This window comes from Lissotriton vulgaris, chromosome 5 (genome assembly GCF_964263255.1).
Source record: "Lissotriton vulgaris chromosome 5, aLisVul1.2, whole genome shotgun sequence".
Lineage (NCBI taxonomy): Eukaryota > Metazoa > Chordata > Amphibia > Caudata > Salamandridae > Lissotriton > Lissotriton vulgaris.
The window spans coordinates 997,775,671-997,800,324 of NC_141693.1; the positions used below are offsets into that span (position 1 = coordinate 997,775,671).

A 24,654-nucleotide genomic window follows, 5' to 3' on the forward strand; every position below is an offset into this window, starting at 1 on the left:
TGGAGACTTATCCAAAGGAAGTAGATACTGCAAACTGCAAAGTTCTAGTGAAGCATTTTTGTCCTTAACTTTACAACTACCAAACCATCAATACATAAAAGCCATGCTGCAGAAAGGGCTGGGATATGCAGTTTCTTCTTAAAACATTTTGATGACTCATCAACCCAAGAAGGCTCCAGAGAAAACCAGAGGTCTCGTGGCGTTGAACTGCGCGAAGCGCGGTCTCGCCAGAGACCTATTGTTATGGATTCTTCTTTCCAGGAGAGGGGACAGGAGCTGGCCGCACGCTCGGAATTGAGCGGGCCACGTGCACGTGAACGTGCTCGCTGTGGCCAGCTCCTGTCTCCTCTCCTGGAAAGCTGTACCACACAGCCACACCTCCCTTTGCTTACGCATGCGCACACAGACACACACACGAGCGCACCTACACACATGCACGCACACACATACAGAGACCCCCACCACACACACACGAGCGCACCTATCACACACGCACACACACATACATACAGAGCCCCCCCGCCGCACACACAGGCGCATACACACTCACACACACAAGCGCACCCCCCCCCCACAAGTAAGGCCCACTTACCGCCACTCCGGACTTCAGCCGCCACCGCTGGGCTCCTCCTCGGTCATGGGAGCCCCGCGTCACCAGCACTGCTTCTCTCCGTGGGCGCGTGCGCGGGCTTCAGAAGACGGAAGTCCCGCCCCACGGAAGGTTTTGGTTTCGCTTACGGCTTGTTCTTCTAGGACTGGACTGTTCCCATGGGGCAACAGGGTCAGAGCTGATTTGCATATCGCCATTGTCTAACCCAGGGTGGTGTGGAGTGCAAAAACAAAAACGATGGATTCGGGCCCAGATCTTTTGACTGGGGGAATGTGTGACATTGATCCACATTCGGTCCATCACTTGTTGTTTTTGCAATTGTTCTTCTAGGAGCCTTCCAGCAAGAAGCCGACAAAGACAGACCAGGCTCGTGAACACTAATATCTTGATATTTCTGGCAACTGACTGGATAAGTACTTTGTAGCACATGACCCTGAGGAGGGCGCTATGCAAGCTTCAAATCATAAAGCAGAAACACCAGTGCATCCTGGGCGTCGTAGTGTTCTAAAAAACCCGGAAAAAACGCAGCACGTCAACGCCTCCCCAAACCCCCAAGACAAAGAAATAAATGACCGTTCCCCTAAGGCTCTCCTGAGCAGGGTCGGGTCAGCCTCGTCGCCACCAGCTATGCAACCGCCAGGCCGCAGACCCCGAGGATTTGTGCGTGTTCGGCAAGGTGCGGACAGTGTTGAAACGCAAACAATAGGCCCGGCGCCTACCTTTGTTCAGGTGAATTAGTAAACAGACCCTTGGAGCGGAGGAGAACCACCTTTTCCAGCGCGCGGCAGAAAAGGTGGATTCTGGGGTCACCTGCGCACCGTGGGGGCGGGGCCAGGGCAGAGTATCATTGGAGCGCATGCCGACTTTTTGAAATGTGGTTCACATAATTACAGTGAGGTAACCTGCGGGTGCACGTACTGTGTGGGATTGATATTGCTATAAAAGCCACATAACAAACGAAATGGATGCAGAATCGTTCCAATAGTGTAATATTTATATAGCGCCTCATAATGACCCTGACGAGGAGAGCACCAGTTGTCACAAGAACACATTAATTTTGGGTAGGCACGGGGAGATTAAGTGATGTATACCCAGAATCACAGGATCTTGCTAAGACTCCAGGTTCCCCAGATTTGTGGTGACCGCTCTAGCCCTTAGGCCACATCCTCTAACATTCTCAGCATCGGACGTTTTGCAACCATGGGTCTTTTGCCACGCCCATGCTTTTGGCACACCCCAAGAACTTGCACTCGCACCATTCCGAGAGCCAGCCCTCTCATGCCACACCCGGAGTCAGCCACCTACACCATCCCAGAGACCCTACACTCCTCTTATACCATCCACAGTGCGTTTCACAACACTCAAAGCCAAGGATTGTAGTTCATATCCACTAACAGCCTTGCCACCCCACAAAATAAGCCCCATGTAATCTTTAAGGCGAGAGTTTATACACCAGGCCAGAAGCAAACACTCCTGTACCACCCTCCAAGCCAAAGCTCCTAAAGCATCCATGCTGCCAGGGAACCTACGCCATCACAAGGCCCAGCAATCCCAGACTGTCCCAAAGACATTGCTTTTACACCATCCCAAGAGGCAGCATCCCAGACTGTCCCAAAGCCTGCCATCTCACATTATCACAAGAGCCAGCATCCTAGACCATCCCAAAGCCTGTGCTGTCACACCATCACAAAACATGTGCTCTCACACCATCACAAAACGTGTGCTCTCACACCATCCCAAAGCCTGCGCTCTCACACCATCACAAGAGGCAGCAATCCCAGACTGTCTCAAAGCCTGCGCTATCACACCATCACAAGAGCCACCAAACGCCTGCACACTCACACAATCCCAAAGCCTGCGCTCTCGCACCATCACAAAACCTGCACTCTCACACCATCACAAAAGCCAGCAAGCCCAGACCGCTCCAAAGCCTGCGCTCTCACACCATCACAAGAGCCAGCAATCCCAGACTGTCCCAAAACTTGCGCTCTCACACCATCCCAAAACCTGCACTCTCACACCATCACAAAACCTGCGCTCTCACACCATCACAAAATGCATATAAGTACAACAGTAACTTACAATATTATTATAGTATAATATTATTGCCAGCATTGCTTAATATTTTGCAACAGCTAGAATCTTGCAAATCATCTTTATACACCAATACAGACTTTGCTAAAAAAATTTAAGCAACACATTGTCATATACAATGCCAATAACTCAAACTTTAATGCTGCGAGACCTATTGCATTGCAAATGCTTGTTTTATAGTGTTATGTGCTGATATTCACACGAGGCATCTTCAGCTAATTCTGGTTCTTTCTCAGTAAAATCAGATTTCAGATCAAGCTTAAAACAGTGTCACATGCCCTGAGCAGATCTATTACATAATGCCAATAAAAAAGGTAGCTCTTGCTTCGTCTTCTGAGCTTTTGTTTGCAATGGCTATCTCAGAGTCCAGGTGGAGAAGTTAGTAAGTTCGCCATTTAATCAGTTACCTTTGGACTGCAAGTTCGAGACACACACATATCAACGATCTCAAATCAAGGTCTACCCTCCCTCCCGACTTTCAAATGGTTAGTTGACTTCCTGTAGTGCAAGACAGTATGGAGCAGAACAAATAGCACAATATGAATGATAAATATCCACGAGATGGAGAATATATATTGGCGAAGTGATTTACCCTGAACTACTGGAGGAAAAACATGCAATGAGCTTAACAGGCAGCCTTTCTATCTCTACAAAGGTGGGGGAAAGTATTACGATGTGGGATTTTGAACCAGAGGTCTGTTGTGCATGGACATGTTTTTTTGCAATCTTTTTTTATTGGCATTTTGAGCAACCAAGAGAAAATGGTAATAGACGGGCACCCCTGCCCTGAGTGATCAGCTGTACTGGATTTTTGTTTTCCTACATAAACACAGATCATGCGTGTGCACCATGACATAGACCTGACTCATGGACTGCAGTGTTGTTGAGCTGGGAGGGGTGCCCAAAGCGCTACCCTTCTAATGGTGGAAGGCTACTGCCTTCAGGAGTTTGGCGGCAAGAACGCAGTGTTAGCAGCATACTGTGTAGTAATTAGTTGAAGTGAAACTTTCCTTTTTAACCTGGGTTACTGGAGTGAAGCCTATAGGCTCACTCATTTTTAAGGTTCCACTTCTGTGTGCAGAACTCACCGTCCGTCTACATTGGTTTGTGCTGCACAGAGCAGGAGTGGTGTATTTGGGCTGGGTGTATATGCGCCTGGGAAGGGTACAATACAGCCATACTGTAGTACTGAGGTTCAGGTGAAGAAGTAAAAATAAACAATCAAACTTTAAACATAAAGAAAATGAAAAGAAAAGGAAAGAAGCCTATATACACACATGGGCAAATTTACAAAAACAGTTATAATTTATTATGCATATACTTTTTAAAAGGGTTCCAAGAAAGAACAATAACGCTCAAGGAAAATGTTGGCAAAACAAAAACAAACAATTCACGTGCCAAACAAGTAGCAAACAAACATAATATGTACAAAGAGAACAACAGAAACAAAATAATGTGTCCTTCACAAATTATGGCCACAAACAGCGTCAACGGCGTTTCAACTGCTAGGTTACTGTGCGGTCATCATCAGTACAGGAGATTATTTGAGCGTTAAATTTCTGTATAATAAAATTGCTTAAATTGCATATGAGGAGTAGGCTTCTTCAAAGGAAAAGACAGGAGGGGAAGGAAACCACCTAGTGAAAATTCAGAAAAAGGAGTGGATAAAAGTTAGAATTAAGACAGAGACAGGGGGAACTAGCACCACACCGGTCGTGATGCCATCAACCACAAAGATAAAAAATAAGAATAAAAATCACCTTGATATAAGACAAGCCAGTCATAAATGGAATGGCGTTTGGACAGAAATTCCAGCTCTACATATAAAGCGGATATACACTTAGTAATAACCCGCCAATGCACTAAAAGCAGAAAGCCACAGTGATAAATTTTAAGAATTAGTATCATGAACTTACTCGGAACGGTCAATGATTAGAGCAATCCCATGCTATAGTTCCTGGCGTATAAATATTTCCTTCAGTGGTCTCTAATGGAGTGGAGTGTGGTGCTAGTTCCCCCTGTCTCTGTCTTATTTCTAACTTGTATCCACTCCTTTTTTCTGAATTTTCACTTGGTGGTTTCCTTCCCCTCCCGTCTTGTCCTTTGAAGAAGCCTACTCCTCATATGCAATTTAAGCAATTTTATTATTTTCTATTATACAGAAATTTAACGCTCAAATAATCTCCTGTCCTGATGATGACCGCACAGTAACCTAACGTGACCTCTATACAAATGGTTTCATTTTATTAATATACAAATGGGAAATCGAGGGTCCCAACTTAATTGTGTTGGATTTACCTCTCCCGCCTTATTGGTCTTACCACATGTTCACTATTTTTTTTAAATGGACACAATTGCCAAGAATGTTAGGCTTATAAATGTTGTGAACAACTTTAACTCTCCACTCTCGTTTTACATTGCGATATTGTTACATATAACGAGAGGGCTCTTGTGTTTTGTTCTGTTTTATATTAATACACAGGTCCTCTTGGTGTTCTGTTTTATATTAATACACAGGTCCTCTTGGTGTTCTAATTGCGCATACTAACCAGGAACGATATCACCTTCCGAATTCCTATTCACGTTCTGAGTCCTTCTCCGTAGACACATACTAGTGTTGGATATTCGTAAGAGGTTGGTGTGCTCTTTTACTCAGATAGCGTGACCCCTTTACAAATGGTTTTACTCTACCAATATACAAACCGGAAACAGAGGTTCAACATATAGTTGTGTTGAATTCACCGCTCCCCTCCTATTTGCCTTACCACATGTTCACCGATTTGAGATGGATGCACACGCAAAGAATATCAGGCTCAAGCAATGTTGAGACTATTATGCCTATTTGTCGCTCAAAAAGTCCTTTTTAGTGTTTCGCTAAATATCAAACTCTTTTTGTCCCCTTAGGGATTATATTTAAATGACGGTGGAGGATTATCTTATTCTCCACCTATCTGCACATTGATTGATTTAATTTGGTGTGCCTTTTTACTAAGATAATGTGACGTCTTTACAAATGGTTTTACTCTACCAATATACAAACAGTAAACAGAGGTTCACCACGTAGGTGTGTTTGATTCACCTCTCTCTTCTTATTTGCCTTATCACGTTTACCAATTTGAAATGGATATACTCGCAAAGAATATTAGGCTCAAACAATGTTGAGAACTATTATGCATATTTTTCGCTTAAAAAGCCCCCTTTTTTAGTGTTTCGTCAAATATTAAACTCTTCTTGTCCCTCTAGGGATTATATTTAAACGACGGTGGATTATTATCCTATTCTCCACCTATCTGCACGTTGATCGACTTAATTTCGATTGAAGACCATCCACCTTTCTGGTAAGCCTGGGTACCGCTGGGTTCCTTGGTATTGTGGAAACAGTGATTAATACGAATTCTTACACAATTAAAACTTCAGAATCCAACCAGGCTTCCATGAAATATAAAGGTGTTGTTTGGATGGTGACTAATGCTTTCTGTCTTGTTTTCCTTTTTCCCCTTTATGTCTACCCTCTTCTTTCCGCCCCCCCCCCCTTTTTGTTTGACTTGTTTCCCTCTGATAATTTAATAATTCGGTTGGCCTCCCTAGTCACTTATCTTCCACTTTTTCTTTATCTGCTACAAATTAATTATGGTTTTCTTTTAATAATAGGATAACAATTGTGGTTCACACATGACTCAGTCTTATTCCTAATAGTCTTTTAGACGCTACCTTTGAACATGGGATTGGATTAAAGAAATGTTACCCTTTATGGTCTGTATTTGAATCAATTGTATTGAGCTATTTATTGTTTGAGTAGTGCAATCCCTTTCCTGTTTATAATCCTTTTCTTGTTTACAATGTTCTTCCGTGTAGTCCAATTATATTCTTGTGCCGTCATTTGGGAATATGGTTTATGTATTTATTTATTATAGTCTTAATGTAATACTTATGGTTTGTGTTTTATGTTTGGTTTTCATCCCTGAGGAAGCTCCCTTTGAGGGGGAGAAACGCGTTGGCTGATTCTTTTATAATCGAAAATGATGAACTTTTCGACACTTTTTAACAAACAAAGAAGGAATAATACTTACCTAAATCTTGCCTGTTTGGACTTTGTGATTGTGCGACCCCATTACCTTTAAAGCATAATAAATTATAACTGTTTTTGTAAATTTGCCCATGTGTGTATATAGGCTTCTTTCCTTTTCATTTTCTTTATGTTTAAAGCTTGATTGTTTATTTTGCCTTCTTCACCTGAACATCCTGTTAGGTGTCATAATCAATTGTCTCTGGTTCATGGTTGTTGGACAGCCCCTGTAGTCTGTCAATAATGTAGTACTAAGCAATAAGTGCATATGCTGGGTGTATGTGTGCCTATGAGTGGTACCATTTATGGAGGATGTAGTGCTGTGAAGTGTGTGCATGGCAAATGCATGTGCTGGAAGTATGTGTACCTATGAATGGTACAGTACATTAAGAATACAATGTTGTGCAGTGTACGCTAAATGTATGTGCTGGTTGTGTATGTGCCTATGAGTGGTACAGTACATAGAGAATACAATGCTGTGCAGTGTGTGCAGGTTGTACAAATGCGCTGGGTGTATGTGTGCGCCTGTGGATGGTACAATACATGAAGGGCACCGGGAGAACCAGGCCTGCATGGTGAAACATGGAGAGGAGGTAGAGAAATCCAACCAGACAGATTTGTATATTGCTGCATTCCTTTTAGCTGTGTAGGATACACGTTGGAGAGATGAGAGCCAGGCTTCCCATACACACTTAAAAAGTTGCTCTTTGATTCAGTGAGAGGTCACAAGGAAGGAGCCTGGGCACATTTCAGGACAGAGACGAGAGCTGATTAGTGAATCATAAAGAGTAGAGCAGGGCCCATAGGCTAAACTTTTGATACACATGGCGGACATCCGGGAGTGAACTCTGGTCACTCATGGACTGTTGCGGGCTATTAGCTTTGAAGTCACTTCTGCTGTGATAGACTGCATTCAAGAGGAAGAAGATGACAGAGGAGTGAGCATTTCAAAAGAAGCAGACCCCCAACATAAAATTCAAAGACAGACTAAAATACTTTTAGTGTCTGTAAGTGGACTATAAGAAGAGGAGCTTGAGACCCCAAAAACTGTCATCTGCCAAGCAGCCAGACCAGCTGTCAGAGGAGGGGGAAGCTCTCCAAGACTTCTGCCCGTGACCAGGACTGGGAGCAAGGGCCTGCTAGTCTTTTGCTGAGTGAGGGAACATCACTCACAAATTCCAAGACCAACTGCCCTGGAACACCAGCGTCTGCCTGCTTGCCAAGATGAGTGTGCTCTGCGAGGAAGAGGAGAGCACAGGAGTGAGCGAGAATCAGTGGCAGTTGGGATTCCTGCCGAGTAGACTCCCTCTACGAGGTGTAAAGAGATGGCCGCTACACCGAGTGGGTCGTTACCTGTATGCACATCGTAGTCAGCAACCCCTCTATGCCAGAGGAGTGCCGCCGTGAATGGAGCTGCATGCATCGCTGCACTGATCGAGCCAGAGCTCATGCATAGTTGGAAAGTGGCAACTCCATGTGTCAGGAGGGGCAGCCGTAAGAAGGCTGTCATGAAGTCAGGGCCACAGCCCATGTATGGTAGTAGACTGCAACCTGGTATGCCACTAAGGACTTGCAGTGCTGGAACAGTGTTAACTTTAAGAATAGGGTCATAGTGGACTCTTGCAGACTCGGACTACTAGTGGGCCAAACATTGGATGGTGTCAATAGTGAATGGAGAGTAATCACTATTGCTTAAACAAAGACGAAGTGGAACAGGGAACCACCACAGAAATAGTACAGCCCTGTACTCAAGAGGATTGTGTAGTTGTTTTCGGGTGACATATTTTTCTTTTGAGTGGGAAGCTGTAGAAAATAAAATACTTTTCTTTTGTCATAAAAGTGAGTATTCGGCTGGACAAACATTTATTGCTGCTGCACTCCTTTTGAGTTGTGAGCCTGTGTTCACTTTCTTACTTTCTTGTATCACGCCACCCCCCCCCCCCCCCCCCCCGTTACGCACAAGGGAGCCCTGGACTGCCTGACCACGCTCACTATCAGAGTCAAGAGCAGAAGAGGTACTCGGCCCAGTTGCTCAGAATTCTTAATAATATTCATATTAAAATATATAATAATATAATATAATATAATATAATAAAGAGCGCCCTGGGACATCAGGTGTAAAAGGCCTCAACCCCCACAGTTGGGCCTGCTTGCCAGGAGTTCTGACACCAAATACATTAAAAAAATGTGAAACAGCAAGTACATGGCCCACAAATTGCAGATTCGTAGACATGCTTTAAAGCAGACAGAAGAAACATCCTGTATAAATTGGTAAGAAGAGAATACACCAGATAGAGCCGTTAAGTTGTGTCTTCAACTATAGAGGAGTGCATTAACCTCAAGCTGAAACCATGAGACCAGACTCATATAGTGATGGTACCACACATCTAACAAGTTAAATGGAAGAAACAAAACTCTGACAAAACAAAAAAGGAGTTGGAGATAGAACTTAAGAGAGGTGTGCTGTAAACCTACTGCTTCTAAAGGTAAGTGATAAGTGGAGCATGTGGAGAGACATCGAGCTAAACGGCAATTTAACAAGGGTAGAGGGGAAGGGGATAACTGCTCTCGAGAACAGGTGGTGTGGTCACAGGGAAGGAGGAGATGTGGTCAGGATGAAGAGTCCCTTCATCTGGAGCATCAGTCAGCATGGACATCAATTTGTCCTACTAAGTGGAGATCGGTCGACAGCAGAGGCCCTTTCCCTCATCCCTATGAACGGTATCATTCTCAGCCACCGCCAAAAGTTGCTGTGACTGGCCCGATGATGTGCTGAGCAGGGTGATCATTTTTCTTTTACGACCAACAACAAAATTAAGAAAACAGGGAGCAGCTTTGAATGTCTTCGATCACTTATAAATTGCAAGTGCAGCCCCATCCCAGGTGTCTATTCCAGAAAGTTTCCTGATCGCCGAGTCGACTCACCACATCAATCTAATACGACCGTAAACAGGGGCAATATGAGAGTAGGTATTTAAAATCAGATGCTGTGACTTTGCACAGGATTATGAGGTTCCAGGGAATATTCTAGCTATTTGTGCAGGAGAGAGGTAAGCTCTATGTAGCATATAAAATTGTATGGGTTTCAGTCTGGCGTTGTGGGCAAACTTCTGCAGGGGTTCTAGAGCCCCAGTCCACTCTGTCATGCAGGGCAATACCAAATTTGGCCTCCCAAATATCCTGTGTAGCTTGTAAGGAAACTGTGCGTGAGATATCAGGGCTTTGTTGATCAAAGTAATAAGTTTAAGACTGTTGTGCAAGGAGTTCATCAACCTATGTATGGTTGGTTCAGTGCCTGCTATTGACCAGGTTGTCCTAAAGGTCATGCCGTATTAGACCCTAAGTGAAGAACTGACCCTCATGGAGACAGAGCTTTTTATCAAGTTACGGGTATAACAGAAACTTGCCACCCCAAAATAGGTTGCCCAGAGTCGGAACACCAGCTTGATGCCACAAGTGTAACTAAGAAGCCTCTAGATATTCTAATGATTTGGGGGTAGGCCCAGGAGAGGTATTGTTGGAGCTCAAGGGACAAAGGTGCTGGTGATAAATAAATCTCTAGCCAGGCAACGAAAGCACAAACACATCCACAAGGCCAATGGATGGTCCAATATCACATGCTTCAGCGAAACGCAGTCATATCAGTAGGCTAGCCACTGGAGCTGGGCTGCCAGATTATAATATTCAAAATTAGGTGAGCCAAGCTCTCCTTGCTCAACTGGGAGGCGCAACTTAGACAGGGCCAGGCAACAATGGGACTTGTACCAGAGTAATTCCTCAAGGAGCTTGTCCATATCTCAGAAGAATTTGCAAGGAAGGAACACTGGGGAGGTTAGAAAAGTGGTATAAGAGGCGAGGAAGCATTTCCATTCTGGTCACTGCAATGCGTCCACTACAGACTAAACAAGTGGCTGACAAAAAAGGAACCTGAGCACCGGAGGGACTAACTGCCAAAGTCCAGTTTCCATCTAATAGGTCCAAGGCGGGGTGTAAGATAAGAATACCTAGGTACCAAAAAGAGACACCCACCCATTGAACTGGTCCCTCTCCCAGACCGGTCAGGGGTGGCCCGTGAGACTCAGCAAGAAAAGACAGGGGAGAGAGGGTAACCCTGCTTACTACCCATTAACACTGAAACAAGAGTGGATGCCTGTCTCTAAATCATAGGATCCGTATAAAATATTCGGAGGAGCTGTATGGTGCAGACCCAAAGTGACCTAAAACTAGAAAGAGTTTGAGCCAATTCTAAATATCAAATGCTTTTTCCATGGACTTCACCCCTCCATAGTTCTACACAGTCGCTGGGTGTTTAGGGGAGTGCTACTACCCAGAACAAATTTGTTTTGGTCAGCATGCATCAATTGCGGAAGCACCTGCTGTAAACAAATATGCCTCTTCACTCCGCAAGTATTGAATCCGCATTCTGTCACAACTCGGTCGTAACAATGACCGCTTTGTGACAATGCATACCATTACTCCGCAAGTCGTTACAACGACTTGTGGATGGGGGCGCTGGATGTTGGAATAGTAAAATTTACTATTCCAACTCCAGTCTGTGTGGACTTTAGGGAAGGTGTTGGATTTGTAACGACTTGCGGAGTAATGGCATGCGTTATCACAACGCGGTCGTTGTAACAACCGCATTGTGACAGCATGCGGACTCACGGATGCGGAATGAAGATGCTTCACCACTGTAAACAGTTGGCCAGAATTTCACGGAGGATCTTGTAATGTATGTTCATAATAGCTACAAGACAATAAGAAGCATGGTGGGTTGAATTAGCCCCTGGATTTAATATTGAGGTTAAACTAGCCTCCTACAAGGTGGTAGCAAGACAACCAATCTCCAGTGCCACATTGTACATCCCAACTAACTTGGGTGCTTGACAGTTTGCAAAAGTTTACAAAACTAGGCCAGGAGACCATACGTGCCTGGTGTCTTACCCGTGGCCAGTTAAATAAATGGGCCTTTAATATCTTGAACTGTAATGGGGTGTTGATATCCCTATTATCAATTGGAGATAGTCAAGGAAAGGGAATCGCTTCGAGGAGATACGCCTTCATGGATTCTACGGTGTTAGGCTTTACATCTTTTGGTGTGTTTCCACAGTTTTTTTGCTTCCTGACCTATTGGTTTTTACTTTTTTGTGCTGGTTTAGTGTCTCTGTGCACTTCCTCACTGCTGTTCAGTGTTAAAGTGCAAGAGCTCCTGTTGTAAATTGTGTTATGGATTGGTGTTTCCATGATTGGCACATTGGATTTACTGGCAAGTCCCTAGTAAGGTGCACTGAGTGTCCCAGTGCCTGTAAAACCAATGCTACTGATGGGCTCGCAGCACAGGTTGTGGCACCCACAGAAGTAGCAGGTAAAACGGTCAACTCAGACCTGCCACCGAAGAGTCTGCGCGCAGTTTGTAACTGCCATGTCGACCTGGGAAGTGCACCCACTTGCCAGGCCATAAACTTTCCCTTTTCTGCATGCTAGTCACCCCTAAGGTAGGCCCAAGGTACCCCAGTGGACAGGGTGCAATGTGAAATGTAGGACATGCCCTGGTGTTTGTGGCATGACCTGATAGTGAATTACTGCCAATTTTGTTTTTCACTTTTGCAAGGAACCTGTTCCCATAGATCTGAATGGGGACTTTGTTTAGAACATCCTATAAACATAACTGGCCGTGGGAACTAGGAAGAAAAATAAAGTTTAGTATGCCTGAACTCAGAATCTAAAGATGCATCTTTTAGTCAAGGCGATTCTTGCATTCTGTATTTGAAAATACCACGTTGAGAAAGTAGGTATTTTCTTGCTCAGCCATCCAGTAGGTCTCTACAGGGGTTGTGGAATAACTGTCTGGGTTTCGGATGTCAGGTACTGGAGAGGAGCCGTGGCTCCAGATAGTCTGGGTGGGTCAGGAAAGGGCTGAATAGACCTGGGCTGCATTTAGAGTAGGGAGAGGAGCTTTCCTTTCACCTGAATGGGCCTGGTCTGTCCCTGACAATGTCGTCTCCACCTCCTGCCAGGAGCCCACACCAGAGAGGGCAGAACAGGTTCTGGCTGAGTACAGACACTCTCTGCCTCAGAGGAAGAATGATTTTGGGCGATAAAAAAGTGGGGCACAAACCCCTGAACTTTAGAACTCTTTTGGACTAAGAAGACTACAAAGAAGAAGAGCTGAAGACACTGTGAGGAGGAACTACCACTTTGCTGTGTCCACTCCGAAACTGACGCCACTGCTTGCACCGTCGTTTGAGGGCACCGCTCATAAAGCTACACGAAGCACCGCCCTCATCCCGCAACGATTCACCGCCCTCATCCAGCACCACAGCCTTGGCCCACCGACACCGGTGCCATCGACTCCAGTTGGTCAGCTGACGATAGCGGTTCAGCAACGACGACCACGCCGCTCCCTGCACTGTGACCTGCCAGCACTGTGACGAGGGCTGCATCACTTCGCACCGTGACCCTAGTCTCACAGACGACGCCATCTGATGCCGCCACAGAGCCTCTGCTCAAAACGCGACCGGAGGGCATCGCATGCCGCACCACTGCACTTCCCACCCAAGCACCCGACGCCTGCCGACGGCAGCGCTACTGACTTCAACCGCGAGGAGTTCGATCTGCAACACGTGTGACCTCGAGGGCCCGACGACTCCTGCACCGACCTCCGGAACCAACGCCTGCTGACGCCGTGCTTTCGGAAGTTCAACGAGAGGTCGCTGACGCCCTGCATTTCTAAAAGGTACTGTTTTACGGATCTTCCCAACACTAAAGCTGGCCTGTGACGCTGTGGTCAGCCAGAACTGTTTGGATTTGTTTGTTCACGACACCGTAATAGGCCCAGAGGGAGCTATTGACTTCAAGGAACTGTTTTTCAAGGTTATTTTGGATAACTGAAGATTTCTAAGTATGTATTTTGAATTTGTATTGTTTATGGTCTTGTCTTGAGTATATAAAAATAATTGATATTTTTCTAAACTGGTGTGGTGTTCTTTTGTAGTGCTTACAATGTATTACTGTTGGTTAGGTGCAAATGCTTTACACACTGGCTCTAGAATAAGCCTGATTGCTCGTTCCAAGCTACCAAGGGTGTGAGCAGGGGTTATTTTAGAAATGTACCTCCCTTATCCTAACTAGGAAGAAGGGTCCCTATTTGGGCAAAGGTATCCAACTCTGCCAACTAGAGACCCCCATTTCTAACAGACGGTAACTTGTGTTGAGTCATAAAGAGCTCAGATGTAATTAAAAGCATCTATAGGATAGCCTGTTGAGAGTACTGCAGTTTCTCATCCATATTCTAGAGTGCCGCCTCCAGGGTTTGTTTCGATTCACTATTAGTTAGGCAAGCTAGTAGGTAGCCAGAATTGTCCCCCTCTGAGTGTATGTGGGCCAAGTAGGCTAAATAATCTAGGCAGCACAAGAGCTCCACAAGAATCGCCTCCTCTTCAAGCAGTTGAATCATCGAGTCCAGAAATGTCAGTTTGTCAGTCACACATCTCTCCTTGACTATGCATGCCCTTTGTGCATGGACTTGCTTGCAAGACAGGAAACAAAGGTTTTCAAATATGCATAATTAAGAAAAGGAACGGGTTTGCTAGAAAATGTAAAACTTTACACTAGATTCTTTGGCCCAAGAAATCCAACTTTCCATTCAGCCTCTCATAGTCTTAAAAATTGAAAAACTAAGTTTAAAAAAGATAAAAGAATAAACAAATCCTTCATCTCACCTGCCCAACGATATTTTTCCTAATGGACTGAGGAACCAGGGAGAAGGTCACTAGTGGACACAACCATCCAGACACTGGTCTACCTTGCAGGAAGCTCTCCCTAATGCTGAGCGCTGTCACCATTACGTGGTATGCCTCTGGCGAGATCAGATGCAGGCAACACTGACAAGGAGAGGGCACTTGTCTAAAATGTTCCCTACGAGGCCGAGACTGAAATGAATTTACAAAATAAGTCAAAATCTCCGAAAGTTACCAGTTCAGGTGGGTAATGGTGATCTAACAGATAATGCATATATTATCAATCCAGCATACCAAAATGGTGCTGTTGACTGTGCTATTAACTCTGTTCTTTCCAACATAAACTACATTGATTGGTTTACAGTAAAGGACATACCTTTTTCAGAAGTTGAGGATCCAAACAGTCTCCAAAGTCATTAAATAAAGAATCCCAGCTGTCCTCTGCATCAGCTTCGAGTGCAAAGCTTTGATTAGCGCATGGTGCAGCAGCGTTGATGCATCCATCCAAGTCGGTGGCAATACATGATTTTAGAACATCTTCTTTGGTTTCTAGATTTAATTCGCAACAACTGTTTGCTGAATCTGATGTGCTGCAAGCATCCTCTGTACATGTGTTATCCATTATCCCTTTCACATGTTCATCGCAGTTCTCCGTTACATCATTCACACCTAGTGCACCAGTGGCTGTGATAGCATTCTGTCCCTGAATGTTTTTGGCAACTGTCTCTTGCACACCCTCTAACTCACTATCTGTGGTTTTACTAGCACTATTTGGCACAGCGTCCATGACAATACTCCCACTGTCTGAGACATCGACAAAGAATTCACCAACTTGTGGCGGCAAGCATTCAGTAGACTTGCTATGATGGCTTGACATACTTTCAAAGTCACTGCCCATAGTTTTTGTCTCATTTCTATCGCTCTCATCAGTCGGATCTACAAAATGTACATTTGACTGACTAAGAGCATGCTCCATACTTCCAGGTACACTTGCAGTTAGTGCCCTCATGCCAGGTGAGACCAAGGATGACTGCTCAAATGAGATATTGCTTATGCCTTCTGTTTGTTGAGACATACTGTCTGCAATTTCTTCTGTATGCTCCTGTGGTGGAGTTATTAAAGTGTCTAGTCCATTAGAAGATAAAAGTTCTCCTTGCTCCTTATCAGTCATCTCTTTAGTCACAATTACTTGTACACAACTTGTTGAATTATCAGTGATCACATCTGTACATTCCCTCTCCTCCAATCTAGTCATTTGCTTTTGCACAAGTTTGGTACATGCGTCTTCCCTTACACAGGTTAGGCAACTACTGTCATTGATAGATAAAACGTTCATCAAACTAACTGGTGTTTCATCTACATGATCAGAAAACTCAGCAAACTTACTATCAACCTCTATGAAATTGTCTACTCTTTCGGTTATTTGTATGGAGAATTGGCTTGCGGTTACCCCTTCCTGCAGTGGAACGCTAACTGAGATGCTGCTATAAAGTCCTAGCCCCTCACTGACTCCAACATTCGCTTCATCCACAAAACTATCTATTTCTGCAGTCATCAAATAATGATGCTGAGAGTTACAATCAGAATCACTATGGTTAGAACTGACTGCATTGACTGGTAGATTGGTAATAGCAGCCACACTTGCGGCTGTGTTTAGAGAGCTAACCATGTCACGTGCAGGTGGATCCAAGGATTGGCCTACTTTTGACTTTGATCTGGTTGACTCTTGTGGAGCAGTATCAAGATGTTCTCTGGCAGAGTCTGGATCAGACAGCGAACTCTGATAGCCAGGCATTGGACTGTTGTTCAATTTTTCAGGAAGCTCCTCATTTGGTTCAGACTTGTTGCTTACATGACTGGTGGTCAGAATGCCTTGTATGGATATACTGCTACCATGACCAGGGGGGCACATATCGGCAAGACTGCAGTCATCAGATAATGCCCCTTCCTGCTCCTCTGATGTATGAAGTTGCTGGTCAACGCCTAGCGGTAATGGTTCTGCAGTGTCTCTGAATACTTGTCGATTGCTCATCTGGCTCCTTTTATTATACTGCTCACTTTTCCGTTTGTAGGTTTTGGCTTCCAGCTTTTTGCCCTCCTTTACTCTTCGTCCGTGAGCTGCAAGAGGCATCTGCTTTCTGCAGTTTGAAGCGTCTGGTTTGCTTATGGCCTCACTCCTTTGGGAAGTGTTTTGTTTTTCTCTCTGGTCTTTCGTCTCATCTGCAGAATTTTCACTGGTGAGGTGACAATCTTCCGATCTTTGGGAAGCAGCTTCTCGTCGAGCTTTTGGCACATACAGAGCCATATCAGGACGCCTTGCGCGTAATCTGTATTTCTCCACATCTTGCTGCATTATTAGCGTTGTTATCTGAACAATATTAAAGAGAGAAACAAAAACAGGCACATATCAGTGTTCGGCATTACTGAAATGCAATACAAATGAGGAATGTCCTCTAGCAAGTCAGGCGAGGGCGAAACATGAAGAAAGGATAAGAAAATGTGGCACCACATCATATATTAATAATCAGCCAAGACTAAAACAATGAAACTTTCCCCATTTTCCTGGCACCCACCTGTAAAAAAAAAGTTGAACTCGGACTTTTCTGATTGATTGCAATGCCAGGACATTAAACCCACTGCAGTCCGATGATTTATACGACGGCCTTATGAAGAAACAAAATCAAGGCCTACAATTGGTTGATGTATTTGTTCCGACTTAATGAGGGTCATCGGCCCACAGAGCTGTTCTCGAAGAGGAAAGTCATGTCCGTGGCTGCAATGCGCAAGAGTCAGTGCGGCAGAAAACACCAGTCAGATTTATTTTCAAACAAACACAAGGAGTATAACTAACGTGCACAAAGGTATTGAGCAGGATGCACCGGAAGATAAGTGTTTGAAAGGGACCCGTGCGAGCACTGTAAATGGTCAATTACATTTTGCACACAAGGCGGGTTCAAAAAGTTGATAAGCAGACGGAATAAAACCAGCTTCTGTTGCCAATAACTACGCTATCAACACGTAACCCCTGGAAGAGCCACTAACTGATCTGTGACTGGATATATTCTGCAAATAAAACAGTGCCGTTGCCTAATGCTGAGTAGGCTGCTACTAACCTTTGGAGATGCAAGACATTTGACACAACGCAAGTAGCTACATTTAACAGGTGCTGCATGGGGAGTGGGAATCTCAGGGTGTTGACAGCACATAATTCCAGGGCACATGGGCGTCAGTTCACTAAAATGCTAGGGGTAGCAAAAAATACATCATCATATTACTACCCTTTGACTCAATTACATCACAGGAAACAACATCCCATGATCTAGCACGTTGGATTGTCCCATATAGCGATGTCATATGACCTTAATCTTGATGACATCACAGTAACTTACATTAAGTGAAGAGCCTTTTAAGCGCACATTAAATACACAACAGTTACTAGCATAGATAAATGTCCATTGTGTGTATACCACATACATTTTAAATAGGGTGCGGACATGATATACCCTTCTCTTTTTAGAGCGTGAAAAACGATGTGTTGGTTGGAAGAAGAAAATGGATAATGCCACAAAAACATAAAACTGGAACGCCAAATAATTTATACCACAAACGGTCATGATTTAATCGTTTCTCTAGTATACACCCTAAGCATAAAATGTACAAGACAAAAAAAAATGAAAAACAAAAGTGATTTATTCCTTGTGTAGATTTCCATGTAGAACATATATTGAATGTGAACGAAGAGCCTGATTCAGAAGTTAGCGGAGAGGAACGCCCATTCACAAACGTGGTAGATATCCAGTTCTAGTATTATGATCACATTCTATCCTAGAGGGACTGTAATACGGCAGACGGGATATTCCCTCCGCTGACAACTAAATCGGGCCCCAAGTTATTGACATAAATGATTACAGGAAGCAACAAAGGGTTTAGGCACTAATCAGCAAAGCTGGCCTTTTGACAAGAAACAACAAGATGCCAATGCGGATACAATTCACACTTTTATGTCCAGGCGCATTGACGTGAAACAATGTCACCACACACCTCTTTTTTCCTACGAATTAATCAGAATTTATTCAAACATTCACATATGAAAATGGGAACCTCAAGGTTCTTTAAATTAAAAAAAATAATCTTAAACACCAAATTACCTTCTTCCAAAAATCTACAAAATTCAATACATCCTAAAGAATTCCAGTAATTCTCTTTCACACCACACCAACTTCACACACTCTACCATTCTTCTCAGGCAATCCTACTCTCAACTCAACTAACACTCCAGCAGTCCATCAAGTAACCCAAATTCCAAATATAAAAAATTAAACCTAAACAAAAAACAAAATAATATACAAATGGGCCAAACAAGAATACATTACAGATTTGAAAAATGTCAAATTTCTAAAACAGTAATTCGTGCACTTGGTTTGGCCACCACAAGGTCGACGCGTTTCGAACCCCCCAGATTCCGGGGTTCTCCTCAGGACCCGAAAGCTTAGTTCCTGTGGCCGATTATAAAGACATGTGTCCTTTTCCACTGCTGCCGGGTAGTTTGGCAATCCAGCTGTCGCCGGTTAGTACAGTGTTTAAAGAACAAATCGACCAAGGCGCACATGAAAAATCTGGGTTAGATTTCTACGACCTGTTAAACTTTCTACAAGACTCTTGCCTGATACTCCCCCATACACTTGGGATACAACGGCTCTCGGCCATGGACCGACTGCCGCAAAACATGACGGTTGTATAAATTAGTTGAATACAGTGCAGCAGAGATTGGCTGATCTCGCCACAGAAACAAAGCTTTCGGGTCCTGAGAAGATCCCCGGAATCTGGGGGGTTCGAAACGCGTCGACCTTGTGGTGGCCAAACCAAGTGCACAAATACTGTTTTAGAAATTAGAAATTTTGCAAATCTGTATTGTATTCTTGTTTAGCCCATTTGTGTATTATCTTGTTTTTTGTTTAGGTTTAATTTTGAATAATTGAAATTTGGGTTACTTGTTGGACTGCTGGAGTGTTAGTTGATTGAAAGTAGGATTGCCTGAGAAGAATGGTAGAGTGTGAAGTTGGTGTGGTGTGAAAGAGAATTACTGGGATTCTTTAGGATATAATGAATTTTGTAGGTTTTTGGGAGAAGGTAGTTTGGTGTTTAAGAAACAATTTTAAAATGTAAAAAATCTTGAGGTTCTAATTTTCATATGTGAATTTTTTGAATAAATTCTGATTAATTCGTACAGAAAAAGAGGTGTGTGGTGACATTGTTTCAAGTCAAAGCGCCTGGACAAAAAAGTGTGAATTGTATATCAACATTGGCATAAATTATTCCAGAGCATTTTATACATGTTTTATCAGCAATTGCTAAAGCAAAGGTGAGGTTTTTATTCAAACACATCATTTTCCTTGTGTTCGCAATAATGAAAACAGGCAAAATCTTCATAAAATATTTATATTTAGAGGGGTGTGGTCAAGATGGCGGCAGAGTAGGTATCTCTTTCCGCTCCTCAGCTGCCCAGGTGGCTTATAGCTGCTGCCCTTGGTGTCTCGGAGCTGTGATTGCGGTCGCTACTGGTTGCCTGAGCGCTGTAACCATGGGGGAGTGGCAGGGAGCCTGAACGAGCCGGTGTGCCCTCTTTACGACTGACTGAGGCTCCCAAAGTGTCTGTCGCAAGTCTTCCAAGATGGCGATTGCCTGAACACGACGGTCCAACCGCGCTGACTGGCCCTGCCCGGCTGAACCTGGGCCACCCAACATGAGTTTTCAGCAACCCTGTGAATGACTGGGGGTCCCGACCGGCTTAACATGCTCCTTTGCAGCTGACCCGCACATGTGGAGAGGAATCACGGGCGTCATAGCAGAAGGCGATACCCAGCGCATAGTGGCACCTGATTAGACAGAGGAGCCCCCATGTACTTATCCCAGGGCGTGGCAACACCTTGTCTACACTGCGTTGGTGGCCCAACACAGATTGCTTTGACTGTTCTGTTCCGCGGCTCTTGGCCCATCTCCAGCAGGGACGTGACTACTGATTTTTGGCATATGATCCTCCCCACAGAGACTTCGTTTGACAAGCGAAGCTCTTGAGCCCTGACTCCCTGGCCAACTCTGGGGAGTGCCTGTGGCCCCTGTTGCGCCCACCAACCACTACTGTGCATGTAGAGACGGCAGGGGGTCTGCCCGAGGTTACCCCGGTTGTGGCTGCCTCATAACTCTAGAGTCTAGGGCACTGCTACTGGATAGAAGATCCCCACGTGGACTGGGAGATAAAAGTGACACCATACACGTGCACGGAGCCCAGCGCAGCATAGTTGGTTGGGCTTGAGTCACAGGTCTTTGGCAACCTTCCCACGGCGCAACGTGGAGATGCCATAGAGAAGATGAGAGCGCCCTGTGTAGAGAATGATCATTCTCAACACAGGGCTGAGGGGATGAGGACCTACATCACTCATCCTCGCTTGCTGCAGCACACAGTGGCATACTGACATCAATTTCTCTGGCTCACTCAACACCCTGGGTTAAGGAAGAGTTGCCCCTTCTCCACAAGCACGTTCCTCATTGTGAATACCCGGAATGGCCTTCCAGTGAAGTGCCCACTCATGGCTGCAGCCAAGCACAAGCTTGACCAAACAGTGAGGGAGATGTTTACTCGTTCCAACCTGGACTCTGATGCCACCTCTCAGTCCCAGTCCCAGTCCCAGTCTTCCTTGCGAACAGGACAACTAGGCTTCCCGCGACTCGGACCAGGTTTATGTGACTCGCACCTTCTAGGCCTCTTATTTTGACTCTTTAAAACAAGATATCTAAGACCTAAAAAAATCTCTCCCAATAGTTGCAGGATCTACAGCACAACCTCACTTCAATGGGCGATCGAGTTGCCACTCTGAAAGACAATGGAACAGCAAGAGGAGAGGAAGTGGAGCTACTGCACCAGGAGATTATCCGCCTATGTGAACATCACGACAATCTTATATTCCAGGCAGAGGACCTCAAGAATCGGTCACACCGCAATAACATCCACCTTCGAGGTTTTCCAACGGGCTAGAAGGGCTCGAACATTCGAGATTAGACCCAGGTATTGTTCCACTCAATATTGGAATAGGAGGATGACGTCGCTCTCCAGCTAAGTTGAGTACATAGGGCCGGCCAGCCAGGAAGCCCCAACGCTAGGCCCTCAGATATTCTAGCCTGTGTACATGATTTTCAATCAAAGAATACATCCTCCCGAAAGCAAGAACCAAGCAACTGATCAAGTTCTGGGGCCACAACCCCGGCCTCTTCCAAGATATTTCCCTTATAACCCTCCAACAGGGAAAGGACGTCAAACATAGATGAATGCCCATTGTATATACCACCTACATTTTAAATAGGGTGCAGACATAAAACGCTCTAAAGACACTTCTTATGGCTGTGTGCACCCCTTTAGTCTGGTCTTTAGGTGGGAGGAAAGTCTTCATCAAATCAAGACCCTTTCTGAGGCCCACTGCATACTTGCCATCCCTGAGGACCCTTCTCCCAACTCAAGTCCCAGCTCTCCTAAAACGTAGCTGACCAGGTCGCCGCCAAGGAAGAGTATGGTTAAGTGCTCGGAGCCTCTCGAACCTGGTCCTGAGGAGCGGGCTCATGAACACCAGGTGGTGCAGGCTAGCTTCTGAACGCCAATCCATGCTCCACATCTTGATCTGAATTGATAACGGCCTTTATCAGATGTTTGTTTTTGTTTACACTGTCTTTGAGGTAAGTTTTTTTTATTAGTGATTCTTCCTTCAATCTTCCAGGTTTATTGGTGGTGCCTCGGGGCTTTAGTAGATGGATAGCCTCACCCTACATCATATCTCAGCTACAATACTCCCACCCTGACCAGGGGTGCCCACTAAGCCTTGCCTCTTCAACTAATCCTACTGAATCTTAAGGTGAGGAGCATTAATGTTCGAGGTCTCAACAAACCCACTAAACGAGCAACTGTTTTGTCCCTCCAGGAGTAATCAAGCAGTGACATTTGTCTACTACGAGAGACCCACTTGCTTTCCAAAGATGTCGCTAGAATGCAATCCCGCTGGCGACCATATCAGTTGTGGGCCTCTAGCCCCTCGAAATGGGGCAGAGTGGTGATCTTTATATCCAACAGATTTAAAGCGGAGGTCCTTTTGAAAATATCCGAAGTAAAAGGGCGGCTTCTGGTCCATAGATTTAGGGTAGGTACTTTTCACTACACCTTGGCTGACATTTATTTACCTAATGAACAACAAGAAACGTTCATTACAGGTGTCCTGGCACCTGTGTTCCGCTCTCCTGATGCTGCCATACTGTTTGGTGGTGACATGAACTTAGTCATGGATATCAACATGGACCGGTCTGGCCAAAGCTCTGATCAGGCGGAGAATTTTTCAGCCCATGGCCTCTGATGATTGGGCGTCTGTGGGCTACGGGATGTCTGGCGCCAACATACCCATTAACCTTTCTATTCTGCAGCACACAAAACATATGCTTTTATTTATCAGTTCCGTGCCACCATCTCTTTCCTGGGCCTTGTTACTGACATCTTCATTGCCCCGGTCCCTTTCTAATTATGCCCCCCAATCCCTGGTAATGAATTTAGCTACCGACCAAACCAGGTCGCCTCTCTGGTGACTGAGGAACACTCTTCTTCAATCACCATCTATGGTGGGATCGATCCGCAAAGTGATCATGAACTATCTTTGTTAGAAATGGGGGTAGGGAAAATTGGCAAAAGGAGGAACAAATATAGACAAATTTTCGCAATAGATGACAATAAATTCTCCTATTGGTCTTGTGGCTAAAGTCCACGGTGAAATTATTCAAATATTTTCCAATATCATCACACCCACAGGAGGTTAAGATTACACATTTCTATTTATTGTAATCTATTCAAAGTATACTTATCTCATTTCTTTTATATATATGTCACAAAACACAAGCGCAAAATCCTCTCAAAACAAATATATGAACTATACACAGCACATTAACATACCTATGTACATACCTATATACAACAAATATACACAATGAAAACAACATATACACTTTATACAGCATAAAAAGTAACAAAAAAAGGGGCGGGGGGATATAATTTATATATATCTTTATTCAGTACTTCCTATCTTTCACCCTATGGAACAGTACTACGAAAGTGTCCTCCTATAAAATCTAGGTGGTACACTAGGAGGTAGTCAGACACAACGGTTCCAAACCAAAAACCTTGTGGAACCTCAATCTTCACATGTGTCCAGTGATGTATCTTTCACAAATTAATTGAAAACAAAAGGACTCCTCCAATTGGAAAGTGTCGACGCAGTCGCGTTTCGGCCTTCCAACAAATCAGGCCTCCTCAGGACAGGGCGACAAAAGAAGAGGGGAACCAAACTTCAACTCCACGGTGGCAGAGCCACCCGCTATGTCAACAAACGCCAACTGTTTCTTGTGTATGTCCGCTCTTTTACTCACGGGGGCAAATCTCAGGATCTTGAATAATCCTATGTTCTCGAAAATTCAAGTGTCGCAGTCCAAAATTCTGCAACAACAAGTCGCCATCAAGGTCAGTGTTGGAGGAGCTTATAGCTACATCAGCGGCAAATAATCACTGCCGGGAAGAAAAGCAACAGAGTCTGGAGCACTCTGTCTGAGAGCTCGAAGCTATACACAAACGAACTGGGGCTTCCAGGATGTGGACATAATTGGAGAAGGCACGCCTACTCCTTAAACTTCTAGACCTCGAAAGAGCGGAGTACGCAATAGCATGCTTAAAACACAAATTCTACTTAGAGAGCAACCATTGCGAATGTATACTGGCACACCGCTTTCAGCCTAAAATTCACTTCGGCTCGGTCCAAAAGATGTCCATAAAGAGGAATTTAAGCCAATAGCTTGTAAGCCAAATTTGAAAACCTAATTGTTATCTTGGCCTCCAGCTGTAGTCGGCTGAGAGTCTTGGAGTCCAGATGGTTAGGATCTACCAGGGAAAAACATTCAGCACCGCTAAGAAAGGAGCAAGCCCAATTATAACCAGGTTTCCTATACAGAGGGAAGCAATAGCGCTTTTAAGTGAGCACTAACAGCATATGCAGTCTCTGGTGTCTGGGCTCCTCGTATGTCTGACATCATGTGACAAATGCGCTTGGATGAACCCGAAGGCCACT

General features: G+C 44.6%; 1 protein-coding gene across 1 annotated transcript in view; it reads right to left on the reverse strand.

Moving 5' to 3' along the window:
* The window catches only part of R3HCC1L (R3H domain and coiled-coil containing 1 like), a 359,134-nt gene that overhangs the window by 215,761 nt on the left and 118,719 nt on the right, over positions 1 to 24,654 (reverse strand). The window contains exon 3 of the mRNA XM_086922609.1: positions 14,886 to 16,877. Within this exon, the coding sequence (XP_086778735.1) occupies positions 14,886 to 16,862 (1,977 nt within the window). The 5' untranslated portion in view covers positions 16,863 to 16,877. The remainder of the gene's footprint in view (positions 1 to 14,885; positions 16,878 to 24,654) is intronic.